The following is a 14,681-nucleotide window of genomic DNA, read 5'->3' as shown; positions in this document are numbered from 1 at the left end:
GTTTACATCAGGGAGAATGACAGACGGCTTTGTTTACATCAGGGAGAATGACAGACGGCTTTGTTTACTTCAGCCGCCTGCCTTTCTCCCTCTCCAGCAGGAGATCTCGAGTGACCGGCGGACATCGGAGCTGCTGGTCACTCGAGCGGGGGCACGCCTCCATTGGCGCGCGCTCGCCCCCTAGAGGCTCGTGGGCGAGTGTCGTACCGGTACGTCACTTTGCCCAGGAGGGGCTGACCGCCGCTGTATATAGTCGTGCGGCGGTCGGCAATTGGTTTAAGCTTTCTCCTAAAACCAATCTATGGAGAAACTTCTAGATTCTAGGACCCCACACCTGAACAGCCAATAGGAAGTGCCCACATCACCCAGGCAGTGATCTCTTCCAGATCAGACAGACCCAATACAGATTACAAAGGAAAAAAACTCGGAGTCAATCTTGATTTCAATTATGTTTTATTAGTAGAGAGTGCCGGTGTATATTAGGAACTCCCCATTGAGCGCCATGTCCCCCCTACCCCACCCCCACCCTGAACAGTATCCTTGAACAGTAATAAATACAAAAGAAGAATCTCCTGCAGGACCGGGGTATACAGAGAATGCGATGAAATGTCGGACGCCCGCCTGCGTGCTCTGCTCAAGTGCCGCATCGGCCTCCAGGTGGATCTGCCAAGTCATGTGACCTGCTGCCTCCTCCCACCCTCATTCCTGGGGATTCTCTGGGGCCGCTGGGGCCCGGCCGTGATCTTCCCCCTTCTTCTTGTGACCGGATACAATGTCATCGATGCGGAGAAGTAAGATGGCCGTCTGTGCAGAAGGGAAAGACAAAATGTCACATAAAATGTTCCTCAGTCTGTGCTTTTCTTACCAGAGTGCTGGAAACACTGAATATTATTCATCCTATAGGGGGAGATATAGCAAACTACATACAGGACATTAGAGTGTAAGCTCCTCTGGTACAGAGACTGATGTGACTGTGGGGGGGGGGGACATTAGAGTGTAAGTTCCTCTGGTACAGAGACTGATGTGACTGGGGGGGGGGACATTAGAGTGTAAGCTCCTCTGGTACACAGACTGATGTGACTGTGGGGGAGGGGACATTAGAGTGTAAGCTCCTCTGGTACAGAGACTGATGTGACTGTGGGGGAGGGGACATTAGAGTGTAAGCTCCTCTGGTACAGAGACTGATGTGACTGTGGGGGAGGGGACATTAGAGTGTAAGCTCCTCTGGTACACAGACTGATGTGACTGTGGGGGGAGGGGACATTAGAGTGTAAGCTCCTCTGGTACAGAGACTGATGTGACTGTGGGGGAGGGGACATTAGAGTGTAAGCTCCTCTGGTACAGAGACTGATGTGACTGTGGGGGAGGGGACATTAGAGTGTAAGCTCCTCTGGTACAGAGACTGATGTGACTGTGGGGGGGGGGGACATTAGACTGTAAGCTCCTCTGGTACAGAGACTGATGTGACTGTGGGGGAGGGGACATTAGAGTGTAAGCTCCTCTGGTACACAGACTGATGTGACTGTGGGGGAGGGGACATTAGACTGTAAGCTCCTCTGGTACAGAGACTGATGTGACTGTGGGGGAGGGGACATTAGAGTGTAAGCTCCTCTGGTACAGAGACTAATGTGACTGTGGGGGAGGGGACATTAGAGTGTAAGCTCTGTATAAATAGAAGATCTCAGCTCACCTCTACTGCAGTTTTGTAAGTTTGGAGTTTCACTGCCAGCGGCTCCCAGATTCCCAGATCCTTCATGTCAGCCAAGACGCCGGCCTCCCCATCAACACCCCAAGTCTGGCAGCCTTCCTGGGTGTGCTTTGCCTTTAAGAAACATAAAATACATTTTATAGAAAATAAAAAAAAAAAGCAGAGCGATAATCGGTTTTGTGTCGGTGTGTTTGTAGTGTAGTCGTAGCCGACCCTCACCCTCAGAGAGGTCAGCACCCGGATGGTGCTGGCTCCGCAGTTCTGGATCAGCGTCCTTGGAATGACCTCCAGGGCATGGGCCACGGCGCGGTACGGCCACTGGTCCACCCCGGTCATGACCTTGGACTTCTCGGTGAGGACGTGTGCCACAGCCATCTCTGAGGCTCCTCCTCCTGGGACCAGGTGCGGGTCGATCAGTACGTTACGGCAGACCTGCATGGCGTCCTGGAGGTTCCGCTCCACCTCCTGTAAGAAGCACAAACACCAATCAGATATCCGAGCTATGGAATTTACCAACATTTTATATCCTGAAGTCTAGGAGGACCTTTACTGTGGAAGCTGTGCTCAGGCAAGGCCAGCAGAGGGCAAAGGACTTGTAAACAAGGATTGTCTGTGGTCTCTCTGCAAGGTGTCAGGCAGCCATATTGGTAGTGGCAGGACTTTGCTTCCTCATTTCATAGCTGCCCATCCAGATCGCTGGTGATCTGATGGCTGGAGGGGTAATGATAGAGGTGGAGGAAGCACAGACCAACTGAATGGATGAAGCAGAAAGGTCCTTGCACTGCAGGGTCCCCAGGTACAGCTTCCCCTCCAGCAAGGAGAAGCATGCACACCACAGTAGTGACATCGACAAATCTACAGCGACTAGCAGGCAAAGGCAGCAGTTCCACCGACACCAACCACGGGGCACCCATTCCTCCCACAGACACCAACCACAGGGCACCCATTCCTCCCACAGACACCAATTCCTCCCACAGACACCAACGATGGGGCACCAATTCCTCCCCCAGACGCCTACCATGGGGCACCCATTCCTCCCCCAGACACCAACCACAGGGAAACCCATTCCTCCCCCAGACACCAACCACGGGGCACCCATTCCTCCCCCAGACACCAACCACGGGGCACCCATTCCTCCCCCAGACACCAACCACGGGGCACCCATTCCTCCCCCAGACACCAACCACGGGGAACCCATTCCTCCCACAGACACCAACCACGGGGCACCCATTCCTCCCACAGACATCCACCATGGGGCACCCATTCCTCCCACAGACACCAACCACGGGGCACCCATTCCTCCCACAGACGCCAACCATGGGGGCACCAATTCCTCCCACAGACGCCAACCATGGGGGCACCAATTCCTCCCACAGACGCCAACCATGGGGGCACTATTCCTCCCACTGACACCAACCACGGGGCACCCATTCCTCCCACAGACACCAACCACGGGGGCACCAATTCCTCCCACAGACGCCAACCATGGGGCACCCATTCCTCCCACAGACACCAACCATGGGGCACCCATTCCTCCCACAGACACCAACCATGGGGCACCCATTCCTCCCCCAGACACCAACCATGGGGCACCAATTCCTCCCACTAACACCAATGATGGGACACCATTCTTCCCACAGACACCAACCACAGGGCACCAATTCCTCCCACAGACACTAAAGATGCACCGTTTCACAATTCTGCCTCAACAATTTCTACCCCCAATGGCCACAGTCTGGCCGCCATAAAGTTTGAAGGACAGTAACCTGGCCCCTTGTTTGGAAAGTTTGGACCTAACTGAACTCCGGGAGTCACTTACAGCTAGAATCTCCTTGCTGGCCCCGCGCAGGATGATGGTGCAAGCCTTGGGGTCTTTGCATTCTGTGATGAAGGTGAAGTACTCGTCTCCGATTTTTTTGATCTCGAAAAGCCCGGCGCCGGTCCCTATGTCCTCCTCTCGCAGCTCATCTGTGCGGCTGGCGATGCGCGCTCCGCAGGCTCTGCGTACGGAAATCAGCGCTGTCATTTACATGTATGGAAGCGTTACCTGAGCGCATGGTCTGCATCCCTGCCCCCGGGGGGTACCTGGCTATCCTGTTATTGTCGGTCTTACGGACTCGGCGGATGGCGGTGATGTTCGCTTTCACCAGGTAATGCTGAGCGAGATCTGAGACAAAGATATGATCAGGATTATACGTGCAGAATCTAAAATACTCATATATTCATCCTAACGCTTAGAAATTGCCTTCCCTGGTTCCTCCCCCGCCCCCTCATCAACAGGATAACGTCCCTCTTTAAATAAAACTTCCCCATTTTCATCAAATATCTTATTTTACACTTAACAACATAATTACTGGGTATCTGTGCTTCTCTAGGCAATGCAGGTAGGTCGTGGCAGGTGGGAGGAGCCAGCAGGGTGCTTTGAAAACATCAGAACGCTTTCCAAGAGCCCTCAACACCGTGGGAAGGGTTCTGCAAATATCAATGCCCTGATGGGCGGCTGTTGGTCTGGAGGAGTGGGCGGTCCTAGACAGGCTGCATTTGTATAGGTAACGCCCACATGTGATGCTGAGACTCCATGATTGAAAGAAGTGAAATCCAATGAATGAAAGGGGCGGGCCAGGAATAGTCAGTCTCTGGCACGTTCTCTTCTGCCGCCCCCCCATCCCAGAAAGGGGTGGACCAGTAACAGTCCATGGCACCAAGTCTGGGGAACGTTCCCCTGCTGCCCCCTCCTTATCCCAGTTCTGATGAAAGGGGCAGGGCCAGGGACTTTCAGTCTGTAGCATATGCCCCTTCTGCCCCTCCCCTACTCTTTATCCCTGCTCTGAGGAAAGACGGGAGCTAGGAACAGTCAAGTCAGTGGCATGTAACCCTTATGGCCCCCCCTCCTTGTTCCAGCTCTGATGAAAGGGGTGGGGCCAGGAAAAGGCAGTCTGTAGCACCAAGTCTGGGGCACATGCGCCTTCTTGCCCCAGCTCTGATGAAAGGGGCGGGGCCAGGGACAGTCAGGCTGGGGAGTAAAGCCATAGATGATGCTGATGTCCTCCAGACAAAAAAGGAGGCGGAGCTCTGATGTGCTGCAGCTTCTAATGCACATTATGAGAAGCTCACAGTGTGCAGTGCAATCAGAAGCAGCCATTTCAGGCCAGGGGGGAGGAGCCTGTACACCGGTGCAATACTGAAGTTCAGCTTTACAGCATCACATTTACCCCATGAATAGATGGGCACCTGGTCTTGTATTATGTAAAGTGCATCCCCCCCCCTCCCCCCTCCTTACCGGAGATCCCCTTCTCAGTGATGAGAACATCCGGCTTCAGTCTGACGATGTCCTCGCAGATCTGCTGGATGTACTCCTCCTCCAGCTGCAGGATTCGGGAGAAGTCCTCCTCCCGGGTGATCTCGATCTCCGTCTGCCGGGAAGGACCATAAAACCGGCGTTAATACGTTTTAGGCCTCACCGGCTGACTAACCGCGGCCATCGGGCGCCCTCACCTGGCTCTCTCCTTTCTTATACTCCAGGGAACAGTCCAGGAGGACGATACGCGGGTTCTTGATCAGACGCTTCATCTTGGGGTGTGTGACGTCTTTGTTCACCATGACGCCGCGCAGAACCTGCGACTCTTCGATGATACCGCCTGGAATCTGCAGACACAAGAGGGCGACAAACTGAGTGGAAAAACGTAAAATCAGCAGAGATTGCTTAAAGGGAGAATTCACCTTTACCAAAAAAAATGGCTTATGCAGGTAGAGGACCGCCCCTTAGGTGTGGTTGTAGTTTAACCCCTTGCCGACCGCCGCACGACTATTTACTGCGGCGGTCAGCCCCTCACAGGCAAATTGACGTAGTACTACGTCGATCGCCTGTGAGGCTCTAGGCGCGCTCCCGCTCGGACCCCCCCGCGTGTGTGACCGGCGGACCCGATGTCCGCCGGGCACTCGCGATCGTCCGTTAGAGTGGGAGAAAGGCAGGCGGCTAATGTAAACAAGCCGCCTGTCATTCTCCCCTGTGTAGAAACAGTGATCATACGGTTCTGCTATGTAGGACCGTTGATCATTGTTCCTACACCTCAAGTCACAGCCAATCACAGTTAGAAACACGCCCCTAGGGACACACACAGCCCCTCCCTCTCAAAAAAGTTAACCCCTTCACTGCCAGTGTCATTTTTACAGTAACAGTGCATATGTATAGCATTGATTACTGTAGTAATGTCACTGGTAAACCCAAAAGTGTCAAAAATGTCAGTCAAGGGTCCGATCTGTCCGCCGCAATGTCGCAGTCCCGCGAAATAAAATCGCAGATCACCGCCATTACTCGTTAAAAAAAAAAAAAAAAACACCAAAAATGACCGAAATCTTTTCCTTAGTTAGTAAAACGCAATAACTTTTGCGCAAACCAATGAAAATACGCTTTTTGCAATTTATTTTACCCAACATATGTAGCAGAAAACAAATTGGCCAAAAATGTAAAAAATTTTGATTTTTACATTTTTTTGGGGGAATTTCATATTAAAAAAAAAAAATGTGAAAAATTTTATTTTTGCAAAATTTACGCTCTTTTTGTTTATAGCGCAAAAAGTAAAAAAATCGCACTGGTGATCGAATACCACCAAAAGAAAGCTCTGTTTGTGGGAAAAAAAGGACGTCAAATTCGTTTAGGTACAGCGTCTCACGACCGCGCAATTGTCAGTTAATGTCACGCAGTAAAAAAAAAAAAAAAAAAAAAAAAAAACACACACCTGGTCAGGAAGGGGGTAAAATTTTCCGGGGCTTAACTGGTTAAAACCCCCAAACATTATACTTTTTTTTAGCAGAGACCCTAGAGAATAAAATGGAGATCGTTGCAATACTTTATGTCACACCGTATTTTCGCAGCGGTCTTACATACGCAATTTTTCTGGAAATTTTTATACTATATATATATATATATATATATATATATATATATATATATATATATATATATATATACACACATATACATACATACATACATACATACATACATACATACATACATACACACACACATATACATAATATATATACACACACATACAATTTTTTTTTTTTGTGTAGAATGTAAAAAAATTATGTAATGCCGAGTAAATTGATATCCAACATGCCATGCGTTAACCACTTCTGGACCGCCCACCGTGTATTTACGACGCTACTTTGACGTTAAATACCCGTGTCATGGCAGCAGATAGCTACCAAAACCCCGGCATTTTTTTTTTATTCCACACGGCGGGTGGTCCGCTTTAACATACAAGTGGTCCCAGCGGCGGATCCGCCACAGGATCACTTATGGGTGGCGGGAGCGGTGCCCCAGCCGCTTCCCGGTCATTTTCCCCGTTAACCGGAGCAAGCGGTAGCGGGGAAAACTATCCGATTCCCTCTCCTGATGGGCGGGAAGTCGAGCAAGGACAAGATGGCCCCCACTCCACTCTATGTCCTTGGAGGACCGGAGTGACGTCAATCATCACTTCTGCCCAACGGCCTTCAAGGGCCAAATTTTTTTTTTCTATTTAAGTGTAGATGTGAGGTCTTTTTGACCCCAGAACTCACATTAAAGAGGACCTGTCCTGCTTATTTCTATTACAAGTACCACCAGACGAGTTATATCGATCTCTCCGCTCGCCACTGACCTTCTCCACCTTGGCGTACTTCTTGATGTCAATCTCCTTGCGTCCGTTCTCCTCCAGCTCTACAGTCTTGACGGCCTCCAGAGCGATGTTGCAGGCCATGTCCGCCCAGCGATTGATGGCCTTGGTGTTAATGGCGCTGTTGATGATCTTCAGCATCAGCTCTCGGTCGTTTGTGTCAACGGGAATGCTGCGGGGAGGAGGGGGTGGACAGACATCATGAGCGAGGCATGGAGGGCACAGACCTAAAGCTTCATTTTCTTACTTTTACACAGAATGGGGAAAAGTTAAACTGTCTCTGACCCCCACTGGGGCGGCGGGGGTTTCCCTTTACTTCCTGTGACACATGTGCAAGAAATGTGAGCCGTTGTCACTGTGACAGGAAGGAACAGAAAGCAATAACATTGGTATTTTTTATTTTAAGCCGACCTTTCCTCATGCCGTGGAAATTCCCAGTAGGTCCATTACCTCTGATGCTTGTTTAGCTGGGATAAGCTTACATACAAGCCCAGCAAATCCTGCATTGTCCCCCCTTCCCATCCCGTCCTGCCAGGTTTGTCATGGGTAGCCGCATGTCCCTTCCTGGTTCTTGCACTCAGCCCCTTAATGACACGGGACCAGATCTGGCACCATGCAATGAACAGAATCACCCATCCCCCATTGTCTGTGCAATGCCTCGCGGTCATAGGTTAGAGCAATCATGCGACAGAGCTGGCCAGTTAAAGAGTCTGCTTATTTCTGGGAGAAGGAAAAAGACCCTCATTGGCCAGCTCTGTCACATGACCCCAAGCCATTGCACATGTTATGCTGCTACACAACTTCTGGGGTAGCGTACGGAGTATACAAGTGTACGGATTGGTACACTGGCAGACGTGGGTGGAGGATGATTCTATGCAATGCATACAAGTGCCGCGGGAGTGTGCCGCCGGGACAAGCGGAGGAGACGCAGGGACAGGCGGAGGAGACGCAGAAGTGCCGTCGGGACAGGCGGAGGAGACGCAGAAGTGCCGTCGGGACAGGCGGAGGAGACGCAGAAGTGCCGTGGGGACAGGCGGAGGAGACGCAGAAGTGCCGTGGGGACAGGCGGAGGAGACGCCGGAGTGCCGTGGGGACAGGCGGAGGAGACGCCGGAGAGGACGCCGGAGTGCCGTGGGGACAGGCGGAGAGGACGCCGGAGTGCCGTGGGGACAGGCGGAGAGGACGCCGGAGTGCCGTGGGGACAGGCGGAGAGGACGCCGGAGTGCCGTGGGGACAGGCGGAGAGGACGCCGGAGTGCCGTGGGGACAGGCGGAGAGGACGCCGGAGTGCCGTGGGGACAGGCGGAGAGGACGCCGGAGTGCCGTGGGGACAGGCGGAGAGGACGCCGGAGTGCCGTGGGGACAGGCGGAGAGGACGCCGGAGTGCCGTGGGGACAGGCGGAGAGGACGCCGGAGTGCCGTGGGGACAGGCGGAGAGGACGCCGGAGTGCCGTGGGGACAGGCGGAGTAACCTCATTTTTAGGTATAAAAAGGGGGGGGGAGATACCCTTTAACAATACACGTAGCCATAAGGTCAGGTGATTTCACGAGAATTCGGCACCTACAGCTCCGCGGCCTTCTTGGATGAGCGACGTGTATCTTTGGAGATTGGAGTGGAAGAAGACTACACCACCCTTTGCAAACAAGGAAGTAAAATTTTTAAGGGTACAAAAAAAAAAAAAATAAAAAAAAAAATGACAAAAAAAAATTATAATTATATATATATATATATATATATATATATATATATATATATATATATATATATATATAATATATAGAGTAAGCGGAAGTGGGGAGAAAGAAGATGATCTAATTTGAAGTGGTTAGAACTTCCGCCTGGCAGCATTGGGGTTCTCAGTTTATCCCAATCACGGCACTCCCTGCCTGGAGTTTGTTCACTGATGGCGCTATACAAGTACCTGAAATAAATTGAATGGATGCTCCAACATGAAACCTTTCCCACTTCACTAAACATGTGATTGCTTCTGTCCCAGCTGTAGAGAATTCTCATCACTTCCTGTGCTAAAGGAAAAATCTCCCCAATAGTGACATAAATATGACAGAGGTGACCCCAACTCTTCCCAGCTCTGTCCTAGTCTACCAGAGAAGAGTTTTCCCAGCTTGAGGCGAATCTCCTCCTCCCTGCCCCGGGTTCAAATACCTGGCAGCACAGATTTCATCGCTCTATTTCCACCTTTGTCAGACATTGGAAATTAAATTTCCCCGTGGCGGCCCTACAAACATAACATCAGAATATCAACGCGTTTCATCCGGGCACCTCAATTCCTTCAGAGTGCTGATCATGTCATCCATGGCCTTGCGGTAAGCGCTGATCACAACAGTCGGGTGCATCTGCTGCTCCAGGAAGTGCTCAGCGACCGACAGCATCTCTCCAGCTACAAAGACAGAGCACAGACTTCTATCCATCATCCTCCTCGTGATCTCACCCCCCCCCTTGTATCTCAGGCTCTCATTCCCCCCCCCACTCCTTGATCTCACACCCCCTCCTCGATCTCACCCCCCCCCCCCCATCAATCACACACTCACACCCCCCTCCTCCTCCCTTGATCACACCCCCCTCCTCCTCCCTTGATCACACACACTCACACCCCCCCATCCTTGATCACACACTCACACCCCCCCCCTCCCCCCATCCTTGATCACACCCCCCCCTCCCCCCATCCTTGATCACACCCCCCCCCCTCCCCCCATCCTTGATCACACCCCCCCCCTCCCCCCATCCTTGATCACACACCCCCCCCTCCCCCCATCCTTGATCACACACCCCCCCCCCATCCTTGATCACACACCCCCCCCCTCCCCCCATCCTTGATCACACACCCCCCCCCTCCCCCCATCCTTGATCACACACCCCCCCCCCCTCCCCCCATCCTTGATCACACACTCACACCCCCCCTCCCCCATCCTTGATCACACACTCACACCCCCTCCCCCATCCTTGATCACACACTCACACCCCCTCCCCCATCCTTGATCACACACTCACACCCCCTCCCCCATCCTTGATCACACACTCACACCCCCTCCCCCATCCTTGATCTCACACCCCCCTCCCCCATCCTTGATCACACACCCCCCCTCCCCCATCCTTGATCACACACTCACACTCCCCTCCTCCCCTGATCTCAAATCACAGTCCATTCTCCTCACCCAGAATGATGACAGATGTGGTCCCGTCTCCCACCTCCTCATCCTGCGTGCGACTGATCTCAATCATGGATTTGGCGGCTGGGTGCTGCACCTGGATCTACAATGAAGAGAAAAGCAGGGACCTACTTATATGGGGAAGAGAGGATGTGTTTTTGTAGTATGTGTGGGAGGGGGGATAAGGGGGCAAAAAAGGGTTTAAAAAAAAAAAAAAAAAAAAAAAAAAAAAAAACCTCTGTCACTGCAACAGAATCACTGGATCAGCATCTGCAACCACTGAGTTTATAATGGGAAGAGATCAGCACTGTAAATTGTCCCATGTGATCGTTGTGATAACCAATCATATTGCCCAGGCCCCTCGGATCGAACTGGGTACTAGACACCAGATCTCTCCATAAAGAGGATCTGTCACTGCCCATGCTATCATAAGGGATGCTGTTCATCCATTGTGATAGCAATGAAAGTTATTATATACCGCTTTATGTGAGGGGTGTACTCACTTTTGTGGGATATTGTATATATATATATATATATATATATATTGTTTAAGGGTTCTAAGATATTTTCTAGAAAAATTATGATGATTTTTATACATGTATGTGAAAAGTGTCATAATATTTGAAAAAAATAAATCGGCCAGGTAGGGAAGTAGTTGAATAGCAAACAAAGGCGACGTGTGACGAGTTTATAAACACTGTTCAGCGCAGAGAACGCCGCTCACCTCTCTGAGGATGGAGTTTCCATCGTTGGTCATTACAATCCCACCCATCGGGTCCAGCAACATCTGTAAGGAAAGACAAAAACATCAATAATTTATAAAAAGGGAAATAAAAAAAAAAAAAAAAAAAAAAAAAATGAAAAAAAGTCAGGACGCCCAGCTGAAAGGGCTTGTCTCCGCCCCCTCTAGTAATTCTGTGGTGGGTGGGGCATACTGGGCCCCTCCCACAGCTCTGCTCTCTCAATCACCCTGGGCTTGTCTCTGCCTTCTCCTATAGTGGGTGGGGCATACTGGGCCCCTCCCACAGCCATGCTCTCCTTGTGCAGGGTGACTGGGCTTGTCTCCACCTTCTCCCGTTTTCTGTGGTTGGTGGGGTCTGCTGGGCCCCTCCCACAGCTCTGCTCTTTGTGCAGAGTAGTTGGTCTTGTCTCCGCCCTCTCCTGTAGTTTTCTGTAATGGGCGGGGCATGCTGGGCCCCTCCCACAGCTCTGTTCTCTCTTTATGCAGGGTGTCTGGGCTTGTCCCTGCCCCCTCTTGCAGTTGTCTGTAGTGGGAGGAGCATACTGGGCCACTCTCACAGCTCTGCTCTCCCCTTGGGCTGGGAGACTGGGCTTGTTCCACTCTCTCCTGTAGATCTCTGTGGTGGGTGGGGCATGCTGGGCCCCTCCCACAGGTCTCCCTCTCTTTGTGCAGGGTGTCTGAGCTTGTCTCCGCCTTCTCCTGTAGTTGACTGTAGTGGGAGGGGCATATTGGGCCACTCCTAAAGCTCTGCTCTCTCTCCTTGTGCAGAGTGGCTGGTCTAGTCTCCACCCCCTCCTGTAGTTTACAGAAGGGGGTGGAGCCTGCTGGGAAGGAAGACAGCATCAAATATGGAAATGTGAGCCTGGCCCAAGCAGAGGCTTCTCTGTATCATAAACACAGCAGAGATCTCCCTGCCCTCCAGACATGTGGCCCTTACCTTCATCATGGCCCGGGGCCCCAGACAGGTGCGGATGATGTCAGCGATGGTCTGTGGAGGACACACACAGTCAGGACATGTATGGTTAGCAGTGATTGGACAGTGGACTCAGAGAGAGGGGGTTACCTTGGCTGCATTGATGTTCCCGGCCTGGACCTTCTTTCCAGACTCCCTTTTCATATTCTGACCTGAAATACGAGACTATCAGTGAGATGCTGCAGAATATCAATGTCCCCCGACCCTAAGGGAACCCTATAGTGAGCCTGGGGAGCCCATAAACTGCCCCTCCCCCAATGTCACCCAAAGCTGTCAAGAGGGGCCCCAACTATACAGAGCAGACTGACACATCCAGACACCCCCGGGCCCCTAATACACTGCCCATCAGACTTATACCGTGGCCCCTCATATACACACCTAGTAGCCCCTCAATTATGAAGCTACCTGCTCAGTATAGTGACCCCCATGTACACCACCCATGCCTTCCCTGGGGGCCCCTCAGTTATGATGCCACCCCCACCTGTTGTGTATAGTGGCCCTCGAGGGCCCCACATTCATGACTCCACATTTTTAAACCCCCCCCCCCCAACCTTTCTTTGGCCCTCACTGGCCCCTCACTTATGCCGCCGCCCACCTGCTCTGTATAGTGGCCCTTGGGGGGGGGGGGGGGTCCCACATTAATGACGCCACATTTTTACCACCCCCACCTTCGGCCCTCAGTTATGATGCCACCCACTTGCTGTGTATAGTGGCCCTCATGGGCCCCACGTCCTTTCGGCCCTCCGGGGCCCCTCAGTTATGATGCTGCCCACCTGCTGTGTATAGTGGCCCCACATTTTTAACCCCTTCTTGCTTCGGCCCTCAGGGGCCCCTTTATTAAGATGCTGTGTATAGTGGCCTTTACGGGCCCCACATTATAACTCCTCCTTACCTTCAAGAGCCCTCAGGGGCCCCTCAGTTATACTGCCGCCCACCTGCTCTGCATAGTAGCCCCACATTTTAACCTCCGCTTCTTTTGGCCCTCAGGGGCCCCTCAGTTATGATGTTGCCAACCTGCTGTGTATAATGGTCTTCAGAGGGCCCCCCCCCACCCTCAGATACGATACTGCTCAGCATATCGGCCTTTTAGGGGCCCCACATTTTTAACCCCTCCTTTCTTCGGCCCTCAGGGGCCCCTTAGTTATAATGCTGCTCACCTGCTGTGTTTAGTGGCCCCATATTTTAACGCCCCCCTAACCTCAGAGGCCCCTCAGTTATGATGCTGCCAACCTGCTCTGAATAGTGGCCCTCAGGGGCCCATTTAAACCCCCCTCCACTTCCTTCGGCCCTAAGGGGCCCCCCCTCAGTTCCGATGCTACCCACCAGCTCTGTATAGTGGCCCTCAGGGGCCCATTTAACCCCCCCTTTCCTTCGGCCCTCAGGGGCCCCTCGATATGCTGCTGCCCACTTGCTCTGTATTTAGTGGCCCTCAGGGGCCCATTTTATTCCCCCCTTCCTTCAGCCCGCAGGGGCCCCTCGGTTATGATGCTGCCCACTTGCTCTGTATTTAGTGACCCATTTTACCCCACCCCCACTTCCTTTGGCCCTCAGTTATGCTGCTGCCCACTTGCTCTGTATTTAGTGGCCCTCAGGGGCCCATTTAACCCCCCCCCCTTCCTGTGGCCCTCAGGGGCCCCTCAGTTATGATGCTGCCCACCTGCTTTATATTTAGTGGCCCTCAGGGGCCCCATATTCCTGATTCCACCACTCTAATGTGATTGTGACCCCACATTTATACCATCCCCCCTTTTCCTGTGGCCCTTAGGGGCCCCTTCAACTATCATGGCACTCACCTGCCCTATGCAGAGGCCCCTCATGTAGGAGTCCCGCCCTGTGGCCCTCAGGGGCCCCACATTTAACATGACTTCCTACATTTATTGCACCCCTCTTTATATGGACAGTGGCCCTCAGGGGCCCACATTGAGGCCACTCCTCCTTGCCCTTCTCCTGTGGCCCTCAGGGGCCCCTCCTCCATGTCTTATACAGTGTCCAGTCATGATAACCCCGGTCTGGGCCTTCTCACCCCCCCCCCCCCCGCACAGGGGCCCCAGCTATGTCAGGGACACTCACTGAGCACGAGAACCGGGCGGCCCATCATGGTGGCGGAGTTCAGAGGGGATCGGCGCGGAGAATCTTCTGGAGAAAGAAAAGAGCTGAGCCGTCTCCTGAGCGCACACTAACGGCGCAGATCCGCCGTCTCAGCCAATCACACCCGCCGCCGGCGCGCCTCCGCCAATCCCCTGCCCGGAGGGCGTGTCTACCGGGGCTAGGCTCAGCGAGCTTGGTTGACGCCGCACCATCCGTTGGAAGCCGCATGGCAACCATTGGCCCAGCGCGCAGGCGCGGCCATGACAGAACGAGCTGCATGCCGGGAGTTGTAGTCCAGGTATGAGGAACCTACAATCATCGCCTAGCAACAAGCCTGGGG

The 14,681-nt window shown here is 52.7% G+C and overlaps 1 protein-coding gene across 1 annotated transcript; it reads right to left on the bottom strand.

Annotated features, from left to right (window-relative positions):
* Positions 1 to 507: 507 nt before the first annotated feature.
* On the bottom strand, positions 508 to 14,453 carry CCT3 (chaperonin containing TCP1 subunit 3). The gene is made up of 14 exons (XM_082275460.1): positions 14,324 to 14,453; positions 12,344 to 12,405; positions 12,218 to 12,268; positions 11,263 to 11,325; positions 10,545 to 10,641; positions 9,652 to 9,769; positions 7,357 to 7,543; positions 5,204 to 5,353; positions 4,989 to 5,121; positions 3,794 to 3,875; positions 3,528 to 3,708; positions 1,928 to 2,173; positions 1,691 to 1,822; positions 508 to 804 (listed from the first exon to the last, which is right to left on the bottom strand). Exons 1-14 carry the CDS (start codon positions 14,349 to 14,351, stop codon positions 700 to 702), a joined length of 1,635 nt encoding a protein of 544 aa, XP_082131586.1. The 5' UTR covers positions 14,352 to 14,453; the 3' UTR covers positions 508 to 699.
* Positions 14,454 to 14,681: the final 228 nt, after the last annotated feature.

This window comes from Pelophylax lessonae (assembly GCF_965119305.1).
Source record: "Pelophylax lessonae genome assembly, chromosome: 13".
Lineage (NCBI taxonomy): Eukaryota > Metazoa > Chordata > Amphibia > Anura > Ranidae > Pelophylax > Pelophylax lessonae.
Note: the sequence above shows the minus strand (reverse complement) of the source record. Positions and strands in the feature narration are given on the sequence as shown.